General features: G+C 49.1%; 1 protein-coding gene across 1 annotated transcript in view; it reads right to left on the bottom strand.

Moving 5' to 3' along the window:
* Positions 1-1,630: 1,630 nt before the first annotated feature.
* Positions 1,631-20,703, bottom strand: part of CNGA3 (cyclic nucleotide gated channel subunit alpha 3) — a 29,579-nt gene continuing 10,506 nt past the window's right edge. The window contains exons 3-8 of the mRNA XM_032351984.1: positions 20,506-20,685; positions 17,314-17,364; positions 10,999-11,067; positions 9,611-9,718; positions 7,605-7,711; positions 1,631-4,620 (exon numbers count right to left, since the gene is read on the bottom strand). Coding sequence (XP_032207875.1) covers positions 3,209-4,620; positions 7,605-7,711; positions 9,611-9,718; positions 10,999-11,067; positions 17,314-17,364; positions 20,506-20,685 — 1,927 coding nt within the window. The 3' untranslated portion in view covers positions 1,631-3,208. The remainder of the gene's footprint in view (positions 4,621-7,604; positions 7,712-9,610; positions 9,719-10,998; positions 11,068-17,313; positions 17,365-20,505; positions 20,686-20,703) is intronic.

The following is a 20,703-nucleotide window of genomic DNA, read 5'->3' as shown; positions in this document are numbered from 1 at the left end:
ATGCTGTAATAAATATTTGTACATGCTTCTGGGTACATATATTTGAAATTTTTTCCTATACTAAGGATCCAGAATTAGGGTTGTTAGGTCATAGGTAAGAGAATCTTCAACTTTACTAGACAAAATTCATGACCTGCACTTCAAAGAAGCATTTTTATTTTCCATTTTGTTCATTACAGCTTTCATTTCACCTTCCCTTCCTCAGGGTATTACTAATGGCCCCAAGACCAAGAGGGAACTGTCTTGGCTTCTATTTCATAACATCCTAGAAGAAGGGTCTGAGATGGACCAGAGTTTTCCTGATAAAGCTACAACAGATCCCTGGCCCTGTTTAACTTTGATGGTTGGTAGCATCAGATCTCAGAGGGCCAGTGGTCTAGGGGAATGGAGCACACATCTCTCTTGAGGAATCAACCGAGTTACAAATATTTTCAGACCCTTCTCATACTGATTACTGACAAGATACCCTTTGTCCAGCTCTGTGTCGTACTTTGCTGTCTGACAGCTTTGGGACTTCCCAAGATTGAGGCACTGGGATCTTTGCCACTCTGGGTTTCCCAGAGCCAAAGTCCAGTCTCCTCTTCTGAGGTCCTGCCACCTCCCAACTCCCTGGGGTTCTGCCAGGGACCCTGCATCCGTCCACATCTGGAGAGGTACTCACCAATATTTTCTTCCCTTCCTGTCTCAAGGACTTTCTCTCTTGATACACACAAAGACACACACAGACACACATACTTCCATGAGCTCAGACTCCCACAAAAGGCACAAAGAGAAGCTGTCTTATTGTCACCAGCATGGCTCTCTGTGGCTAAACCCGGAACGGTGGGAGGGACGGCCTCCTGTGGGCAGCCACAGTGGCTGCAAGAATGCAAACCTTGTCTCAGGTTCCAAGACACTGAATACGAGTCCTGAAAACAGCCAGGGACCCAACCTCCCAGCAATCTTGGCAGCTAGAGGAGACTAACTAGATTAAACCATATTCATTTATCCCTCAAGGAGAAAACTTGATGTTTTCTGCACCCAAGGGGCATCACAGGCCATCCCCATTATACTGTGCTGTTTGAAAATTTACTCACAGTATCATTCCTGTGAAGGGAGGTGAGCAGGATCATTCCCATTTCTCAGGGGAGAAAAGTGAGGCCCAGAAAAGACGAGTAACTTGCCCGAGTGGCAGTAGTGGGACTTGAACATGCTCAGGCCTGACTCCCCAAAGCCCACATTCTAACTTACCACCCAAACTCCTTCAGCAGGAGCAGTGGAAGATTCTGGAGACGTGCTTGCTAGTCTTCCTCCAGCTTCCTATCCACTCATGATTTTCCAACTGCCTGAACACCCCCATGGCAACCGGAAGCAATGATACCGGGACATTTAGCATCCTGCCTGAGACCCACTTCTTACATATTTAAATAGTTTGACTTACTTGTTTTGACAAATGTGGCAGCTTTGGTTGCTTTTCCTCCCCTGCTTCTGGCTGCGCATATCCCCTCACATGGGGGACAGCGCCTTGCCCTATTCTCCACTTTTATACTTGGGAAGGCAGGCTCATTGCCTTAGACACAGATCCCAGAACTGAATCTCCCCTTTGACAAAATATGAAGCAGGAGTCATTTAATATTTTTTTAAATCCAGGTCTCTATTTTTCCTGTGCAAATATAAACATAGGCATAATTAATAGTTAAGGCTTTTAAAATACATGCATTTTGAGTATACATTGCTAGTTACAGTTTGCTGATGATATGAGCTTGAATCTTTTGTTCCTTTAATAGTCCTTTTAAATTCATTTTAGAAAGTTAAAATGGTTTACATGATCCATAATAAAAACCAGAAGAGACCCATTTGAATCCAAAATACATACTTGAAAATGCAGCACCTTTGGTATGAACTACCTTAGAGCCCCGTTGTGGAGTGTATGGGTTATAACTTCAGACCACAGAGATTTCAAAGTCCCTGAAGCAAAATGGGGCATTTTTTTTCTGAAAAGAAAGAGGAAGAGGAGAAGTCAGAAGAGAAGAGAAAGAAGGGAGGGAGGAAGGAAGGAGAAAGAAAAAAGGGAAGGGAACCTGCGCATAGGGCTTCTCTGCATGAGAAGAGTAACTCCCCTTTGGGTAACTTGCAATGTGTATTTAAGTGAAGGAGGGACCACTAAGGTTATAATTCACAATCATAGAATCCAAATATAGTAATACCGTATCCAATGGTAATGGAATTCTATTTACTGGATTAAAAAAAGAAAAAAGCTAGGTCCTGTACGGGGCCCACTTCCGCCTAGAGGAGAGCTTTGCCACTGGATATAATTCCAAGGGAGGGCGAGGTTTCCTCCTTGAGTGGAGGGGCAGTTTGCAAAGATGCAGCCTAAATGTCTGATCTTCTAAAAGTTCTAGTTGTCAGCTTTGCTTGAGTCAGGACTCTATCCCCACTTCCAACCTGAAAGTCTCTCCCCCAAACATAACTCTCCCCTTCAAGCCAGAACAGGCTGCCCCTGTTCCTGACTCAGGAACGACGGGAGAGGCTGTCTTCAAACCCCTTTGGTGAGTTAGAAGATGTTTCTTTCCCTCATCGAGATGTTCTCGGGGGCTGAATGTCAGGGAGTTTGCATTTGCTTCCAAGGCTTGAAGTGACCCCAAATGGGCCAACTTGGCTTCATCCCTTGTGCTTATCACAGGACAACGAAAGGCCAGGATTTCTAGAATCCCAAAGAGCACACAAGGAGAAACCAGATTCAGAAACGTGCCTCAAACTGTCTTGTGTAAGGTTGAATCTGAGATCCCACGTTGCGCTCCTAGCTTCTGTTACATCTCCCTTATCGGAAGGTGGTGGCATGGGGTGTGCCAGGGGTGGATGACTAAATAATCATTTACAGGAAAATAAAGTTCAAAAGTCTAAAAATTCCCCATGGATTAAAAAAATAAGTGTTCTGTGCCCACACTTTTGTATGCGTGGGTTGGGGACTTCTCACACCGTACGAAGCCCTGCCCCATGCAGTGTTCAATGCGGATACAACAATAACCTGCTGCATAACTGAGGCCAACATGATGAGCTCCCCTCCTTCCTAAATGAGGAAACTGAGGCTCTCCTGCAGTCCCACATGGCTCGCAAAGGGGAGGGAGAACAGAAATGCAGCCTTGCTGAGTCCTGGGCCATTCAGACGCAGCCACAGGGCATCACGCCAGTGGCGGACTCTGGGAAGCAGGACATGGACCTCTGCCTTTCACTGTTGTTTGGTCTCTGTTTTCTCAGCCTCCCCAGGAGTGGCCCCATCAGCCAGAGGGTCACTCGTGCCGATCTTCACCTGGCTTTCCAGGTGAGTGAGACGTTGTTTCACTTTCATCTGGGTGGCGTTGTACTCGGCCAGGAGCCGTGCAAACCTGGTCTGCAGGGTATCTAGGGAGGACTCCAGGTGCTCCACCTTCTCCTCAATATCCTTGGGGTCTGCCCCAGCCCTGGCCACGTCCTCATCAATCAGGTTGTCCTTCATCAGGATCTGCCGTCCCTTCTCCTCCAGGGCCTTCTTGGCCTCTGGGTATTCGGTGAGAGCCTCCATCAGATCATCCTTGGAAAGGCAGAACAGGTCCGAGTAGCCAATGCTCCTGATATTGGCTGTCCTGCGGTTCCCTGACTTGCTCCCCTTGATGTTCAGGATGCTGATCTCCCCAAAGTAACTCCCATCACTGAGGACCACGAACTGGGTGATCCCGTCATCAGCCACCACAGCCAGCTTGCCCTCCTTGATGATGTACATCTCCCTCCCAATGTCCCCCTTCTTACAGATGTAATCCCCTGGGCTGAACACTGCAGGCCGCAGCTTGAGCACAAGTTCTACCAGCAGCCCTGCCTCACAGTCTTGGAAGATGCGGACCTTCTTCAGAGTGTCCAGGTGCACGTTGATGGCAATCTCGGCCTTCAGTTTGTCTGGGAGACTCTTGAGCACCTCCTTCTCATCCACCGTCTTCTTGTTGGCCCACAGGTAGTCAAACCACCGGATCACCCGAGTCTCCAAGTCCTTGGTCACCTTGCGGAATTGCATATACTGCTTGATAGAGTCAATCTTGGCCTGGAATTCAGCCCGCGAAGCATTCATGTTCGAGATCATGGAGCCCACATTGCCAACAATGGTGGCAAAAATCAAGACGCCCACCAGGAAGTCTATGACAACAAACAGATACTCCTCGTCTTTCACAGGGGGTGGGGTCTCCCCAATGGTGGTCAGGGTCAAGGTGGACCAATAGAGACTATAGATGTACTTCCTGGAGAGGCGTCCATACTCTGGGTTTGAGACGTTTGGATAGACCCAGGAATCTGTCCCAAAACCAATGAACTTGGAAATGGCAAAGTAGATGCAGGCATTCCAATGGATGATGACGAGGATGTACAAGACCAAGTTCCCAATCCTGAACAAATTGGGGTAGTTGGTCCTCGTCTCTGTGCGGTCGAAGAACTCAAAGAGCCGGGCAAACTTCAGGAGGCGGTTGAACCTCAGTTCTGGGTAGTTTATGCCCAACTTAAAATAAGCCAGGTCTGTGGGGACCAGGGATAATATGTCCAGTTTGAAGTGCACAGTCTTTGTGTAATGCTTCCACAGTCTCGGGGCATCCTTGACCATCAAGCCTTGTTCAAGGAAGCCTGAGGAAAAAGATGGAGGTCACTTGGGCATTAAAGTGGCTGCCTTTTGTGTGTGTGTGTGTGTGACCGTGGCCCACAGAAAAATATTTTACACTGTAAACTAAAGAAGACATAGTTATACATACATGACAGAAACAATTTCAAAAGCCACATTTACCTCTTACTATGAAAATGCACTCTGATATTTTCTCATCTAGGATGTTCCAACCTGTCTTATTCAATTAAAAATGTAGATTAATTGGGTAAATGTGAATGGGGACTGCTGTTCGAAGATACCAAGGAATGATTATTAAATTTTTAAAAGATAAACAGATGTGTTAAATATATATATTTACACTTGTTTACATAATCTCTACACCCAATGTGGGGCTTAAACCCACGACTCCAAGATCAAGAGCCTCATGTTCTTCTGAGTGAGCCAGCCAGGAGACCCTGGACATTATATTTGTAAAATGCATCCTTTAAAGTTAGAGATACATATTAAAGTGGTCGCTGTCTGAGATTGGCTTTAAACTACTCCAACCAAGAAAAGGGCATGGACAGGGAGAGATGAAACATTAGCAAAATGTTGGTCACTGCTGAAGCTGGGAGAAGGTACATGGGGATTTGTAACACGACTGTCTCTGACTTGATATTTGTTTGAAAATATTAATGATAAAAATTGTAGAAGCACATGGCCCTTCAAACTGCCTTCACCAGCCACCAATGGGGCATGACCCCCCTTTTAAAAACATTGACTATGGGGACGCCTAGGTGGCTCAGTTGGTTAAGTAGCTGCCTTCAGCTCAGGTCATGATCCCAGCGTCCTGGGATCGAGTCCCACATCAGGCTCCTTGCTTGGCAGGGAGCCTGCTTCTCCCTCTGCCTCTGCCTGCCACTCTGTCTGCCTGTGCTCGCTCTCGCTCCTCTCTCTGACAAATAAATAAATAAAATCTTTTTTTTAAAAAAATTGCCTATGGAAGCAGTAACTCTCCTTTGGGGCGGCACCTTACTGTCATCCCAATGGCTCTGAAAACCTTTGCAGCATTCAGACTGGTCTGGTCTGGAGCTGAGCTGGGTGTGGAAGACTCAGGAGGTGTTATTACTGCTAAACTCAGTCAAGTAACCTGAGACTTTCATTCTTCTTTTTCTTCTCTTTTCTTTTCTTTCAAACATGCACAAAAGTAGAGATATGAAGAATGTCTTTTAGATTTTGGTAAGCATCAGACTCATACTGAGGGTTCTGTGAAACCCAGAGTCTGGGCTGTCCCCACCATTGGTTCCATAGGTCTGGGGTCTACTTCTAACAAGGTCTGGGTGATGCTGCTGCTGATCCAGGGCCACAATTTGAGGGCTAGACAGAGGCCGGACTACCCCTTTTGTGAAAAGCAAACATCAAGTTTGTGATCAAGTGGTAGGGACACCCTGCCTCCCAGGCCCCAATTCCCTGTTTCATTCTTTAGTTACCTTTGTGTTTATTGAGTGCCTAGATCATTCCACAGCACTCCTATGCCATGGGGCTCCTCCCTACTTCCTTAATAATATCCTCTCTCAATTCTGAAGACTTTTTCCTCTTTTGAGTATGACCCATGGCCACTTGGTTTCTGTGCTTAACTGCCTTCCCCACAAGGCTTCCTGCTAAATCTTAGATTGCCAGCGATAGCACCCAAGCACAGAAAGGGGTGGGATCCCTGTCTAAGTGGGGGTATCTTCTCCCACTGAAGCTTGGTTGAAACAGGGATAGCTGGCTCCCTGAGTCAGGCCCCCGCAGTGGAGCTCTCGTGTCTCAGTAGGCTTATGTCACCACAAAGCGGCAGAACACCGGGGCTGACCACGTTACTCATGCAACCTTCAAGCTGCATACCTGAGGTCTTCTTCCTCTTCTTCTTTTTTTTTTTTTCTTAAAGACTTATTTATTTGTTTAAGAGAGGGAGAGCACGCACAAGCAGGGGGAGCAGCAGGCAGAGCAAGGAGCCTGATGCAGAACTCGATCCCAGGACCCTGAGACCACACCACGACCTGAACCAAAATCAAGAGTCAGATGCTTAACCGTCTGAGCTGCCCAGGTGCTCCAGAGTCTTCTAAATTATGATGCTGGGCACTGAGTGGAAGCAGGGGGTGCTGGTCTGGCCCTGCCGGGTTGTGACTGCAGACTTTGGGCCAGTCACTCAGCATCTCTGGGCCTCAGCTTCTGAAGATGGAGATAATCATGCCTGTGCTTCCTGTCTCATGCAGAAGATCTCGTGAGAAACCAAGAGGTGCTTGAAATGCTTTCTACGCCGGGAAGTCACATGGAGGCTTGCTGCTGTGATGTGGTGCTGTTCTTTACAGCGACAGCTATGGCATGGTTTTCAGCTCAAAAAGCTTGAAAGTGACAAGACAGGCCCCTGCCGGCTGATGGGACATCTTTGTGCAGATTAGAAAAAGGTGCCCCAAGGATACATAGTTTGAACCCTCAGACATGGGGGGTTAATTTAGCCGTCACTTGAAACCAGAGGTGATCTGAGGGAAGTCATCATGCACCTGGGCCCTGCTTCTGATTTTATGCCTCCATACATCTAAAACCACGTTGTAACCTGTCCTGGATCTTCCGGCTGTCCGGGAAAAGGAGCTCCAAGATTGAAGGATACTGAACTGTCACTGCAAGAGGGGTCCTTTGATAGATGACAGTTTGGCCTTCTTATTTCAAGAAGTGATACAAATGAGGCCCAGAGAGACGACTTGATTTGCTCAAGGTCCCACAGGTCGTTGGGACAGCAGGGACCAGAACTCTGGTATCCTGACCTCTGCTAAAAGGCCACTATAGGGGGAACCATAAGGCAGTACCACACCCTCACTGTTGGGGCTTCCCTAGACCCGCCTGGGCTCTCATGGACATGGGGAGGTAACGCCTACCACTCTGGATCTCCTGAACCTGCAGCCAGTCCCCACGGTCCCCCTCCTGAGGCATAACGTGGGTCCGTGGCCTAGTCCCCAGAGAAGTCCCTGGGCCTGGCCCCACTCACCTGTCCGGGCTCGCACCAGCATATCCAAGCCGTAGAGGACGTCGGACAAGTAGTCCAGGACCAGCCACAGCATCACGTGCTCTGACTGCAGCTCATCGAAACAGGCCCTAGGCAAGAGAGGAAAGGAGTGCGCATGTCCCGGGCCAGTCCCAAGCAGGCACCAGCTCTGGGCTGAGCACGGCAGTGTTCAGCCTGGTATCAGCCCTGCCGGCAGGGTTTGTTCCCCAGCGTTACCATCCCAGGCTCTGACGAGGAGACCCAGCTCTGAGCAACTTGCTGCCCCAAAGAGAGAGCCCTGTGGCCTCTTGACAGTGAGCTCTGGGATCCCAGGAGTGGGCAGTTCTTCCAGGCCTCACTGATGGAGTCGCTGATGGGGGCAGAGACGGAGCACCTGCCCCCTCTGGGGTCAGATGCCAACAAACTAGAGGAATTTCTCAGAAATTCACAGCTGAACAAGCCAGTAAATATTTTCTGCTTTCTAGGTCCGTATGCTTACTATTTCTCATACAGAAAGTACCCCTCAAATATGCTCTTGACCTCAAAAAAGCAGCAGCTGGTGCCTGTGTCCCCACCCTGCAGCTCCATCAGCAACCCGAGCCCCCTGCTGCCTCAGAATCGCAGCTTCTCCAGGACCTCCTGCTCGCACAGGAGCAGCTCGCCCACATAGGAGCTGCCCCAAGTTCTCCCCCTTCTCACGCCCACACTTCTCCTCAGAAGAGCAGGAGATCCCCCCACGTTGCTCAGAGAATCCCGAAAGCCCCCACTTACACTCAGAGAGTAGCTTGTCTTCTCCCCAGCCCCACAGAAGCAGCTGCTGTCTGTCTTGCCGACTTGCTCAGGATTGCCCCTGGAGTCCCCCTGCCTTGCCTGCACCTCCCCATCCACCTCCCAAAGAGCAGCAGCTCAACCTACATCCTTGTCCTGCATCCTCATCCTGAACCCTGTCACTTACTCTCAGAGAGTAGTCACTCACCCCTTGTCCTGCCCTGAAGCTTACTTGGAAAAAGCTCCAAAGTCTCCTGTGTACTTCTGGAAGAGCAGTGGCTTGCCCTTCTGTCCTCCAACTGCTTGCTCAAGAACCTTGCCAAACCCCTACCCCCTCAGAAGAGTAGCCTCCCCCCAACCTCCAGAGCACCCAAAGCCTCAGCCACTGTGGAAGGGCAGCTGCTCACCCCCACACGCCTGTCTCACAGGCTTGCACAGGAAGGCTCCAAAGCCCAGCACTTAGGAAGCATGGCTCTTGTCCCTGCATTCTTGCCCTGTGCCTTCCTCAGGCCACACAGACTCCCACCAACCCCATCAGAGGCGAGACAAGGGATCCCTACATCTCTCTCCTACAGACTCTCTCAGAAATGCCCCAAAGGCCCTGCCTGTCCACGGAGAGCAGCGGCCTGCCCTGCATCTCCGGCCTGCAGCTTGCTCAGGGATGCTCAAAGGTCCTGTTTGGCCTCAGAAGAGCATAGCTCCCCAATACCCCCCATCCTGTCGGCTGCTCTTGCCCTCAGAAGAGTAGCTACTCAACCCTGCAATTTTCTCCTACAGCTGGATTAAGACTATTCCAAGGTGACAGGACCCTTGCTGTCCATAGCCAGCACAGGTCCTCACCAGTGGTTCAGAGAACTCTTGAAGACAGTCCTCTTTTAGAAGTGGGGGGGCGCCTGAGTGGCTCAGTGGGTTATGCCGCTGCCTTCGGCTCAGGTCATGATCTCAGAGTCCTGGGATCAAGTCTTGCATTGGGCTCTCTGCTCAGCAGGGAGCCTGCTTCCCTCTCTCTCTCTCTCTGGCTGCCTCTCCGTCTACTTGTGATCTCTCTCTGTCAAATTAATAAATTAAAAAAAAAAAAAAAAGAAGTGGGGACACACAGCTGGATGGTGGCTGTGTGGGGTCTGGAACCCCAGCCCCCTGACTGGGACCCAGAGCTCTGTCTTGAGGCCTGACTGCTCTCACCTTTCCTGGCCCCCCCACCCTTCTCCCCTCCTAGTGTGGAGACCCTGCCCACTGCCTACCTGCACACCAGCAGACACCAGTTGTAGAAGACAGGCAGGGCAATGATAGTCAACCAGTTGTAGTACATGTTGCTGGAGGGATCCACCACTATGCTGTCCTTCTTGTTTCTGGAAACACCGACACACAAACAATGCAGTGTGTTGAAAGATCGCAGCACTGGACAGTCTTAGAAATCTTGTTTAGCTTACAGACCATAGGGCAACTGCAGGCTAAACTCAAGGGACACGTCCTGTCAGTATCAGGGGATCACATGGGGGTGTCCCCGCATGGGGGGGACAGGCTGGGAGAGGGCAGACTCTGGAAGTCCTTCCCTCCTAGCTCAGCTCCTCAGGAGGCCACAGCTGACAATAAAATGACGGTGATGACACTCCCATGTACCCACGGTATCACCTATGTCCTTCAGGATGTTGGGAAGCAATTACAGCATGGTAATGCCGGAACCGTTTGGGGGCGCTCTGTGGAAATGTTGATTCCCAGGGCCCACCCAGAACCCTTCCAGGGCCAGGGCTGGAGATGTGCATTTAGACACTGCCCAGAGGTTCCGAAGTAGCTCCTCTTGGGACAGCATTTGGGAGCTAAATGAATTTGTGCACGTGATCTAAAGACTCATGTCCAAGGGCTTGGATCTTGCCTCTCCGTCAAAATCAACTCACCTGGGAATCCTCTAGATTATATGGACCAACGCTGAAGGAAGCAATAGTTTAGGGTGCTTTCTGTTTTTATTTTCAGGATTTTCTAAGGATTCGAGTTTATAGGTGGCGCTGGAGATTCTCCTTTTCCTTTGGGTCCATGAGCCTTGTCCCCCATCCTGTATGCCCTACAAGCTGGCCCCAGATTGCAGGGCTGCTCCCATGCCCCAGGGGAGACCCCGGGTTGCTTTTCTTTCTTTGCCTTGCCTCACCAGGTGCAAGATCAACAGCTCACTGACAGGGCTTTGGAATGTTCCTGATGCACATCACTGCTGGGTTTGGAGTGAAGTTTGAGAATATAGTATTTCCTAGTGCCCAGGAGTAGGCCTCAGCTTACCCCGACTGTACAGACAGACAAACAGAATGTAGGGTGGTAGTGCACAGGGCAGGCTCACAGGGACAGCCCCTGATTGCTCACCCAAGGCTGCAGACAGTCCTCTCCACCTATAATCCCCCTCTGGGCGCTCAGAGCTGGGGCAGGACTCTCCCCGCAGAGTTTCTTTCACACCATCTCAGGAAGCCCAAGCCCCACCTAGGACCAACTCTGTTCCCACAGTGCTAAGCAGCCCCTCTCTAGGGCCGACACCAGGGCCTGGCGACCTGGTTCTCAGACTCCCAGGACCCGGGTGGGAGGTGGGAGGGGGCCCAGGCCTGACCTCTGCACCCCCTCACTGGAGGCAGGTCTTCTCAGTACTTACTCCTCTTGTTTTGTGGAGTTTTTCTCTTTCTCTTCCTTTTTCTCCTTCTCCTCCTTTTTCGCCTTGTCACTGGATGATACAGGGGGACATTGAGCAATGTTCATAGGCCAAGGACACTACTACCACAGTGGAGAGGGTGGGCAGCAGTCACAAGGAGGAGAGGGTGTGGTGTAGGAAATGGATACTTCTGGCTCACGGGGATGAAACGAGGTTACTGATTTTATCGCTATTTCTATTCCTGAGGTTAAAGCATACACTGTACACGTTAAAGTATGCATAGAGTTCTAGGCTAATGGTCTACAGTTTCTGACCGACTTTCATGAGTCCCTAGGAAGTCACAAAGAGCTTGAGACCAGAGACATTTTGAGGTAACAGGAAAGGAACCCATATCCACACACGGTGGGCGGAAAAGTCCCCCAGAGTTTCAAAGTCACATGTAAGGTTCTTCTCCTGAAGGGAGGGGTATGGCTTGTTGGCTGTTGTCAAAACCCACCTGTGTATCAAATGAAAGCCTGGTCCTTGATGAGGAAGCCAGGGAGGAACAGGGAAGCAAAATACGCACAGGCAGTGGCAAATCTTAGAGTCGCCTGAGGCAAAGGCCACCATGTTCGGACACCTATCCAGATGGTGGCAGATGGTGAGGCACCTGTCCACATCTGCAGGGAGGTCCTGTGAGGGCAGGTGTCTCCTGAACACATGGCTTTACTCTGCTTCCTCTCCTTTATGGCATATCTTTATGCCTTAGCGCTGTTAAAAAGGTGGTCCGTTCATAGTCACACCAGGTCTGGAAGGCAGGCATTACTGCCCAGGGAACCATTGAAGAAACCAAGCGGAAAGGTAAAAGACCCTGTCCGCCTCTGGGGAACCCACCAGAATCACCCACAGACCCTTCGGATCCCCTATTCCACATCCTGAAGGAAGGCCCAGGGTTAAGAAATAAGCACTCACTGAAAAAGCCCAATACACTTTACACAGCACGACCTAAGGGAATAGTCAAAGACGCGTGCAAACACGCGCACAGGAAGATAACCCACCACTGTTTGTAACAGTGAGCAGCACAAGCCATCTAACCCTACAACAGGAGGAGATTCGTCCACAGTGGAACTCTACGAGGCCCCTCAAAATGATGTTGTGGAAGAGTATTGGCGACACGGAAAAACCTTTCTAATATTTTGCCAAGTTAAAAGCAGACTGTGAAAACAGCACAGAATAATAGCTGTGGGAGCTTTCTATTGCTGCCAGAACAAACTCACTGGATATTGGCTTAAAACAATCCACACTTCAGATCTGTAGGTCGGAAGTCTGGTCTGGGTCTCCCTGTCCTGAAATTGAGGGGTTGGCAGGGCTCTGATCCTTTCTGAGGATTCTAGGAGAGACTCTGTTTCCCGCTTATTTGGATTGTTAGTGGAATTTAATTCCTTGCTGTAATTCGATCCTCTTTTTCCTGCAGGCTGTAAGCCAAGGGCATCCTCAGTGTTTAGAGGCTCTTGCGACCTTGGTTCCTGGCGCCCTTCTTCTGTGTTCAAAGCCAGCAACAGCAGGTGGAGACCTTTTCGAGATGCCCATCTCTCTGGTTCTCTGCAGCTGGAAAGCTTCTCTACTTTTAAGGATGTTTTTTTATTTAACCAGGCCCACCTTGATAATCCAACATAAGCTCAGGCTCCTGAAATTTTTTTTTTTTAAGATTTTATTTATTTATTTGACAGACAAAGATCACAAGTAGGCAGAGAGGCAGGCAGAGAGAGAGGAGAAAGCATGCTCTCCGCCAAGCAGAGAGCCCGATATAGGGCTCCATCCCAGAACCCTGGGACCACGACCCGAGCCGAAGACAGGGGCTTCAACCCACTGAGCCACCCAGGCACCCCAGGCTCCTGAAATTTAATCACATCTGCAAAGTCCCTGTTGCTGTGTGAGGTAACGGAGTCACAGGAGGTGAGGATTAAGGTCTGGAATTTTGGGGGAGCCATTATGCCCCCTACCACAGTCTGTTCCTCAGCCCCCAAAGAGATATATCCACCCCATGGGCTAAATGAATTCACCCTCATTCCAAGACACCCCCCCCAACAGGTTTCACCCCATGATAGTATCAACTCAGAGTCCAAAAGTCTTCTCAGCTGAAAAGTGCCAAATCTTATCATCTAAACCAGAGTCTCATGACTCTGGGTGTGAGCCCCTCTCCTTGTGAACCTGTGAGACTAAAACAAACCATCTGCTCCAAAGATACCGTGGGAGGGCAGGTATAGGATATCAGTTCTAGATATTCCAGTTCAAAAAGGGAGAAGACCAGAGGACGAGAGAGTTACTGGTCCCAAGTGATAAAATCCAATGGGGCTCCGCCATTCTGTCTCAAGGCCTGAGAATAATCCTCTGTGGTTTTCAAGCCTCTACCCTCTGGGCTCAAGGCTCTGCCCTCGGAGCAATCGTTTCTTCCTCCTGAAAAGGAGCACCTGTCTATTTGTAGCTGAATATTCTAATCAACCTGAATACTCTAATCAATATCCTGCATCTAGAATTTAGGGGTCCCACAGTCTGCCTCCATTTCTGCCCCTTCTGGTCTAAGCTGGCAGTGTTTTCTGCTGGTAGGAAATCTTCCAGAACGTTTGAGGTAATGTTTATCAGAGGGATTCACTGGGCTAGACAAGTGGCTCATCCACAGATCTGTCTGAAAAATCCCTTCTCTATTTTTGGCTTCTGTGGGCGTGCAGGCAGAGGGGAGCTGTGAGTCACACCCTTAATCTCTTCAGGGAATCCTTTGTTCACTACTCAGTACTTTTGATCTTTCTGAGGTAATAGCAAAAGGTTGCTCAGCCACACCCTCAACTTTTTCTCAAAGCACGGTTTCCTGACAGTTTTTAAAATTTAGTAGCTTTTGCATTTGCGTAGGCTGCGAATTTCCAAAATCATGAAGTTCCATTTCCTTCTTGTTTACAATTCTTTCCTCAGTGTATCTCTTTCCTTTTGGGTTTTACCATAAGCAGCAAGAAGTCACCAGGCTGGACCTTCAACACCTTTGTTTGGGAAATACCTTCAGCTAAACATTCAAGCTCATTGCCTGTAATTTCTGCATTCCACCCTTCCTGCAGGTGTGGGACATAATTGCACTATGCTTCCTGCCACTGTAAAGCAAGAGTCCCCTTTCTCCTGTTTCCAAAAGCCTGCTCATTTTTTTGCGAGTCCTCACCAGCAGCGTCCTTAAAGTCTTGGGTCCCTACTAACAGTCCATTTATAACCATCCAAACAACAAGGTGCTTGGGCAATTCAGGTTTTCTCTGTAATGCTCCTCATTTCTTCCAAGCCCTCACTGGTAGTCTTTAATATCCATATTTCTACCACCAACTTATTCGAAGCAATCTAGACTTTTTTTTTTTTTTTTTTTTTTTTTTTTTTTTTTTTAGTTATGCTCCTCAGGACTCTTCTGGAGCCTGCTCGGAAGCCACTCCCACATTGTTCAGTATTTGCTTCAGCGGTAGCTCCATCCTGGTAATCAAAAGCTGCCTTACTAGTTTTCTATTGCTGCCATAACAAATTACCACGAACATAGAGGCTTAAAACAACCCACATGTGTTCTCTTATAATTCTGTAGATCAGAAGTCTGGTATAAGTCTGACTGGACAAAATTCAAGGGGCGGGCAAGTTGCGCTTCTTTTTGGAGGCCCTGGGGCAGAATCTGTTTCCTGCACACCAGGGTTGTTGGCCGTGTTCCGTTTCTTAAAGCTGTAGGACCAAAGTAACGTGTTCTTGCTGCTGAAAGCGGAGGGCTGGCCAGCTTTGTGAGGCTGCTGCATGCCTTGCCTGGTGCCCCCCTTTCTCCTTCTTCAAAGCCAGCAGTTACCTTCTCACTTTGAAAATCCTCTTCCTTCTCCTTCCGTCTCATCTTGTGGACCCACTCTTTCCCCCTTTCCGCTTTTTAGGACTCCTGTGATTACACTGGGCCCACTTGATAATCCAGGATAATCTCCAAGGTCTTCAAATTTAATCACATTTGCAAAGTCCACTTTGCCATATAAAGTAATCTCTCCACAGGTTCCAGAGATTAGGATGTAGCCATCTTTAGGGAGGTGGTGGTGAAATTGTTCTGCCTACTTTGCTACTCAGTATTTATTGGGCACTTACTATGTACTAGGCACTGTCCTAAGCACTGCAAATGGATTCACATATTTAGTCTTCACACAACTCTGTAAGTAAGACATTAATACAAACCCTAATTTAAAAGTCAGGATACTGATGCACAGAGAGGTCAGGTAACTTGCCCAAGGTCTCAAAGCTCTTTGTGGCTGAATTGGGATACAAATGAGCTTAACTGGCATATATGTACATTGATAATATTATATTAGAGAGATGATATATATTGATCACAATATGTATCTATATATGTAATTATGTATAATTCTAATAAAAATTATATATTCTGTATAATAATTATAGAATATAAAAGTATATACCTTACATATTTTATATAACATATTCTTTATTCCTATCTATCTATCTATCTGTTCAGTAAATATAGAAAACTTGGAGGGATATTTCCCAACATAAGAGGGGTCCTCTCTGATAATGGGATTCCACTACTAAAATGAAGTATATTTTTGGAGGGTATATGCTCATGGGTGTTTTTCTGTGTTTTCCAAGTTTTTGAAAGTGAGTACATGGATAAATTGAATAAAAATTTAAAAATTATTAACTTGTTAGAAGAGGAAGGACGGCCACTGACGTCTTAATGCCAAGAAACCAGCAGAGGGCGCTGCCCACAAGCTTATCAGGCAGCTCAGCTCTGCCGGAGTTTACCACCAGGCGAGAATGAGAAGGCTGGAGGTTATAGGACTTGGCTTTTCCCCTGCTTATCAACCTGCTGTGGGCCTATCAAAGACCCAGCGCCATCCAACCACATCCCTGAACCCACCCAGCACTGCCCTATACAGAGCCGTAAAACAACGCCAGTTTGGGCTAGGAGCCCTTTGCTCCAGGAGAGAGAAAAAGGATTCAGGACCCATGGGGCTAAGTGAAAATGCTAGAAACATGGTGGAAGAATGGGGAAGGATGTCCATAGGAATTATTTCTGTGCCCAGATGGTCCCATTTGGGGACAGTCCCCAGTTTTGTCCCTCAGTCCTCGGCCTGCTGTGTGGATCCAGGATTCGCACCCAGCTCCAAAGATTTCTAAGAGCCTGATTCAGCCAACACTATCTCCCTCCATCCTCGCCTACCTCCCAGCCCCAGAACAGAGAAGGCTAGAGAACAGCAGGACCTCTGCCGGGGTTACCAGAGCCCTGGGCCTTTCTCCAGCTGCAGGACCCAACACTGGGGATTCCAGGGTGTTTAATATCAAGTTTGGCTTTAGATCAAGCACGTATCAAATAGCTGCTGTTTCGCAGATTAAATAATTTCATTAATCTTGTATTTGATTCTCTGGATTGGATATCTACATTTATGCAAACAAAATGCATTTAGGTTTCATGGAGGGAAATGGGAAAAACTTCTATCCAAGGAACAAAGGGAAATAAGAAAAAAGCCTTGACACATTTCTCTTTCAAATGGAAGTCAGGAAATCCAGATTTCTTGCTGATATTGATGGTTTCCCCCGCTAAGCTCCAAATGAGACTTCCTCCAGTGCCTATCCCCATGGTACTCCATCAAAAAGGCTGGAGAATGGTGCACAGACACACACACACACGCGCTAACACGAAGGTATGATCACACACACGCACACACCCTCCCCGGACTCCTGAGGGGCACTTGCCAGAATCACACCTCAAACTGATCTGCCAAATCAGCATCTGGTGAGAAAAAGTAATTACAGCAGGTCAGCATTCCAAGAGGCTATCCTCTGGAACTATTTACATTTCCTCTTCCTACTGTCCTGATCACACCCCCCAGATTGGCCCAGTTTAGCCTTAGGACAAGAGCATTTTACTGGGGCAACCTGGAACTTGAGGTTGGAGAATGGAAAGCACATTCTCATCATGAAGGAGGATATCCACAGCTCTGTAAAGGAACTCAGAGACTGTACCCTCAAATCTGTAGCGAGAGAGGATGTCAAGGCTTAAAACATTTATGCAATTCAACCCCTCCGCATTATAGATAGGAAAAGTGAGGAAAGGACAGAGCATGACTTGCTCCAAGAAGTCATACGGACCAGGTCCCTTCCCCATTTGTCCACAGGATGGAAGGAAGAGGGTTCTAGTCTAGTGGTGTTCTGGGAGGGTGGGAAGTGGACGCGTTTAAGCAAGGGTGGCGGAGCTGGGGCACCTACTGGGAGGAAGGCGGCCGGTGGGACCAGGGAAGGTGAGGGGCTCTGCTGGGGAGCAGAGGTACTCACTCCTCTGAGTTGTTGCAGGTGTTGGTGTTGTTTCTGGCCAGGGGCCAGCCACTGCAGGAAGTAAAGAGAATGCAGCATGGGAATCTGAGCTCAGCACCAATCGCTGGGGGCCATCCGCCCCGGGTGGTTATTCCAGGACCTGCATTCCCCCAGTCCCCTGGTTCTTTCCACACAGCTTGAAGCACCCGGAACAAAAACTTTTGGTGACTGGTTGGCTCTAGTAATGCCTTATGGGAAGAAAGGATGAACTTTTGGCTGAACTGAGTCTTCTGAATAAGTGAGAGTTGCTTTGTGAGTCCCACCCAAACCTGACCTCGCGGTCCCCTCAGTTTCATTCAGTTCAACCCCATGCCAGGCAGTGTACCAGGAGCCACCGGGGACCCAGACATGAATCTGAGGGGCACCTGCCCTGGTGAGGTGAGGAGGGCTCAGGTGAGGAGGGCTGAGCGCCTTCAGAATGCACAGGCAGCAGCAACCTGCTCACTCATCTGCGCGGGCGGGGCTCTCAGAAGGCGCCCTCCCTGCACCTTGAAAACGCAGTCACAGCAGCTGCTTCCGACTTGCAGAGCAAAAAATAGACCATGGGCGGAACTGTCCCAGTTTTGAGTCTATCCTGCCCTGGGCCCTTGTCCCCACATTAATCTTAACACTTCCTGGCCTGCCAGTCCTGATCTACATGAGAACTGGGTAGAGAGTAGAGGCTGGTTTTGCACCCAGCTTTACTTTTATTTAAGGCTGAGTCACACAATCCTTCCTGGTGGTCTCTAGGAAAAGGCATTATCTCCTAGAGCTCAATTGCTCACACACACGTTTGTGAAGAAAGCCAGCGTGGCCTCACAGCCGCCTGTCTGTCGTCCCTGTAGACCATTCACAGAGAACAGCCAGGACCAAAGTCGTGGCCGGTGATACTCCTGCCTGGCTCTCAGGGAGCCTCTTCTAAATGCCTTTCTGTAATTTTGCTCACCTCTGCTCAATTCTTCCTTCCTCTCACCGTTCAGGATGTGGCTCTAACTGCTTGTTTGGGGAGAGGTTCTGATCATCGGAAAGTCTCCCAAAGAATTTTGCAACCCATGTGAAATTGGAAAAGAAAGTGTAGCTCCCTGTAGTGCAATGGCCCGTGTTCACCACATCTCTGTGTCTGGGGGTTTCTTAAGGCCAAACCAACAGAATAACCAAGACCAGTCTTTGCATACTTTCTGCTTTGCCAATGGGTTTTGCCTGGAAAATCCAAAGTCTTCCTCCCCCTAGGAAGCCTCCCTGATTGATCAGCCGTCATTCTGCACCATCGCATGTACCTACCTACTCTGAATCCTTGGATGAGTGACCAGACATCTGAGGTACAGTTGGGACCTGGCTCTGAGAGGGTCCTAGCCCAACCCTTTGCTCATCTGGTAACATTGGGAAAGGGACAAAGAGGCCAAGGTTCATCTTCATTAGGCTAAGCTTGTCGAGAAGACAATTTGATCAAGTTAGCAATGAAGTCTTTGCTTGCCCACCAGGAACTGAACCAGTCTGCCTAGCTCAGTAACAAACCTCTCTCCCCTCCTCCTCCTCTGCCTTCTTTTCTTCCTTATCTGCCATCCCTCCTTTCTTTCTGGTTCAGCAGCCAAGAGCACATAGGCCTTACTGTCATGGAGCTCCCTCTCGGTCTAGGATGCCTGGCCCTGGGTACCTGGGATGGCCTGGCACACCTCCCCACCAGCACTCAGGCCCTCCACCATCTCTTCCCAAGCCCAGAAAGCCAAGGGTTTGTGGTCCAAACCCAGATGAAAACATGAACCCGAGAATGCCAGGCCTTTGTATCTTAGCCGGCAATTTTCATGCCCTTCCTGGTAGGGAGACTAAAGGTGGCTGTCCTAGAGTGGTTGCTAGCAAGACATTTCCTTGAACTCTCACATTTCCTTTTAAATGTGCTTGTATATTTTGCAATCTAGTGCATAATCTATAATAAACCTATGACACAAACATACAAACATGGAAGAAAAATAGAAGCACCAGAAAGATCCATCTTGCTTCCTCTGAGGCTGCATGACCTTCCCTCCCCAGGGACCCTGGGATGCCTGTTTGAGTTGCTCACACCTGAGCCCTTCTTCAGCTCATTTGACACAAAAACACGCAGGATTTGCTCTAGTAATTATATAGGGACCATCTGTTCTGCTACAACCGTGCTTGTTTTCACCTTTGCACCTTATAAATCTTGGCATTACCTAGAGAATTCAGCCAAAAGACCTTCCTAAGGCCCCTTTTTCAGAAAGCAGATTCTGAGCAAGAGGCTTCCTGTCTGAGAGGCTCCAAGGTGGTCAGCCTCCATCTCTATATCTTACCTCTCCTCTCCTCCTCGCCAATTGCCCAGAGCATCCTAAAGAGACCTTCTACTGCTCAGTGTCCCTGGATTCAACCTGTGGTGGCCCAGTGGTCTCCCTGCTGACCACAGGCTGGGGAGACTTCCCCAAAACAAGAGAGGAGGGGAGGCAGCAGCTGTGTCTGTGGGGTGTGGGGGTGGGGGGTGAAGTCAGCACCTGCAGATTTCTCTCAAATATCAGTACCAGCCACAGCCCCCAGTCAGGCGGTGGCCCATGCACAAAGTTGCTCAGAGCCTTTGCTCTGCAGACCCTTCTCCTACCAAAAGCAAACACTCTCCCCATGCCCCACCCTACCCCTACCTACACTCCCCACCCCCTGGTTCCTATCCTGATCTGAGATACGGACGCCTCCTCTTGAACATTCTGACTAAGCTGCAAGACTTTCCTCCCAGAAGACTATGTAAACCTAAGCATAGAATTGTGGGTACCATTTAGGTACTCCCAAGATTTATGGATTAAAGTCCTTGGCTTTTAGTAAGGTGGGTCAGAGTGCAATCTAGAATGAGGGTCCTTTGATGGAGAGAGGTGTGGGGGGGGGCAGCATCCCCAGATGCGTTTGAGAGCACAGACTCCAGGGCGCGCTGGAGTGCAGGATCAAATGACACTGGGGATTCTGGTGAGAGGGTTTCCTCTCCTGCAGTCCTTCTTGGACTCAGGGCTGCGACTGTTAGAGCATGCAGGATTCCCCCCCGCAGACACCATCTTCAAGGTCCAGGTCACGAGGCTGGTGCCCCAGGCCCCCCACATAGTGGATCTAGCGGCAGGAGCGAAGCGATGCTTTCTGCACCCCCCTGTGTAGTGCCGGTGGCTCATCCCTTTGGTTCCTTACCCTCTCCCTCTGTCTGGTGGCTCCTGGCTGCCCGTATTTGACTGGGCATTGCTTTCTTGGCTGGACACCTCCTTTAGCTCAGCTCCGCGGAAACGCTCCAGGAATGAGTCCGTTCTCTGGGCCTCATGGTGTACGTGCCTGGTGGCCCATGCTCGCAGTGAGATGATCAGGCGAGACATCCTGGAAGGACATGGACAG

Source organism: Mustela erminea, chromosome 7 (genome assembly GCF_009829155.1).
Source record: "Mustela erminea isolate mMusErm1 chromosome 7, mMusErm1.Pri, whole genome shotgun sequence".
NCBI classification, from domain to species: Eukaryota; Metazoa; Chordata; class Mammalia; order Carnivora; family Mustelidae; genus Mustela; species Mustela erminea.
This window is presented reverse-complemented; position numbering and strand designations above follow the sequence as displayed.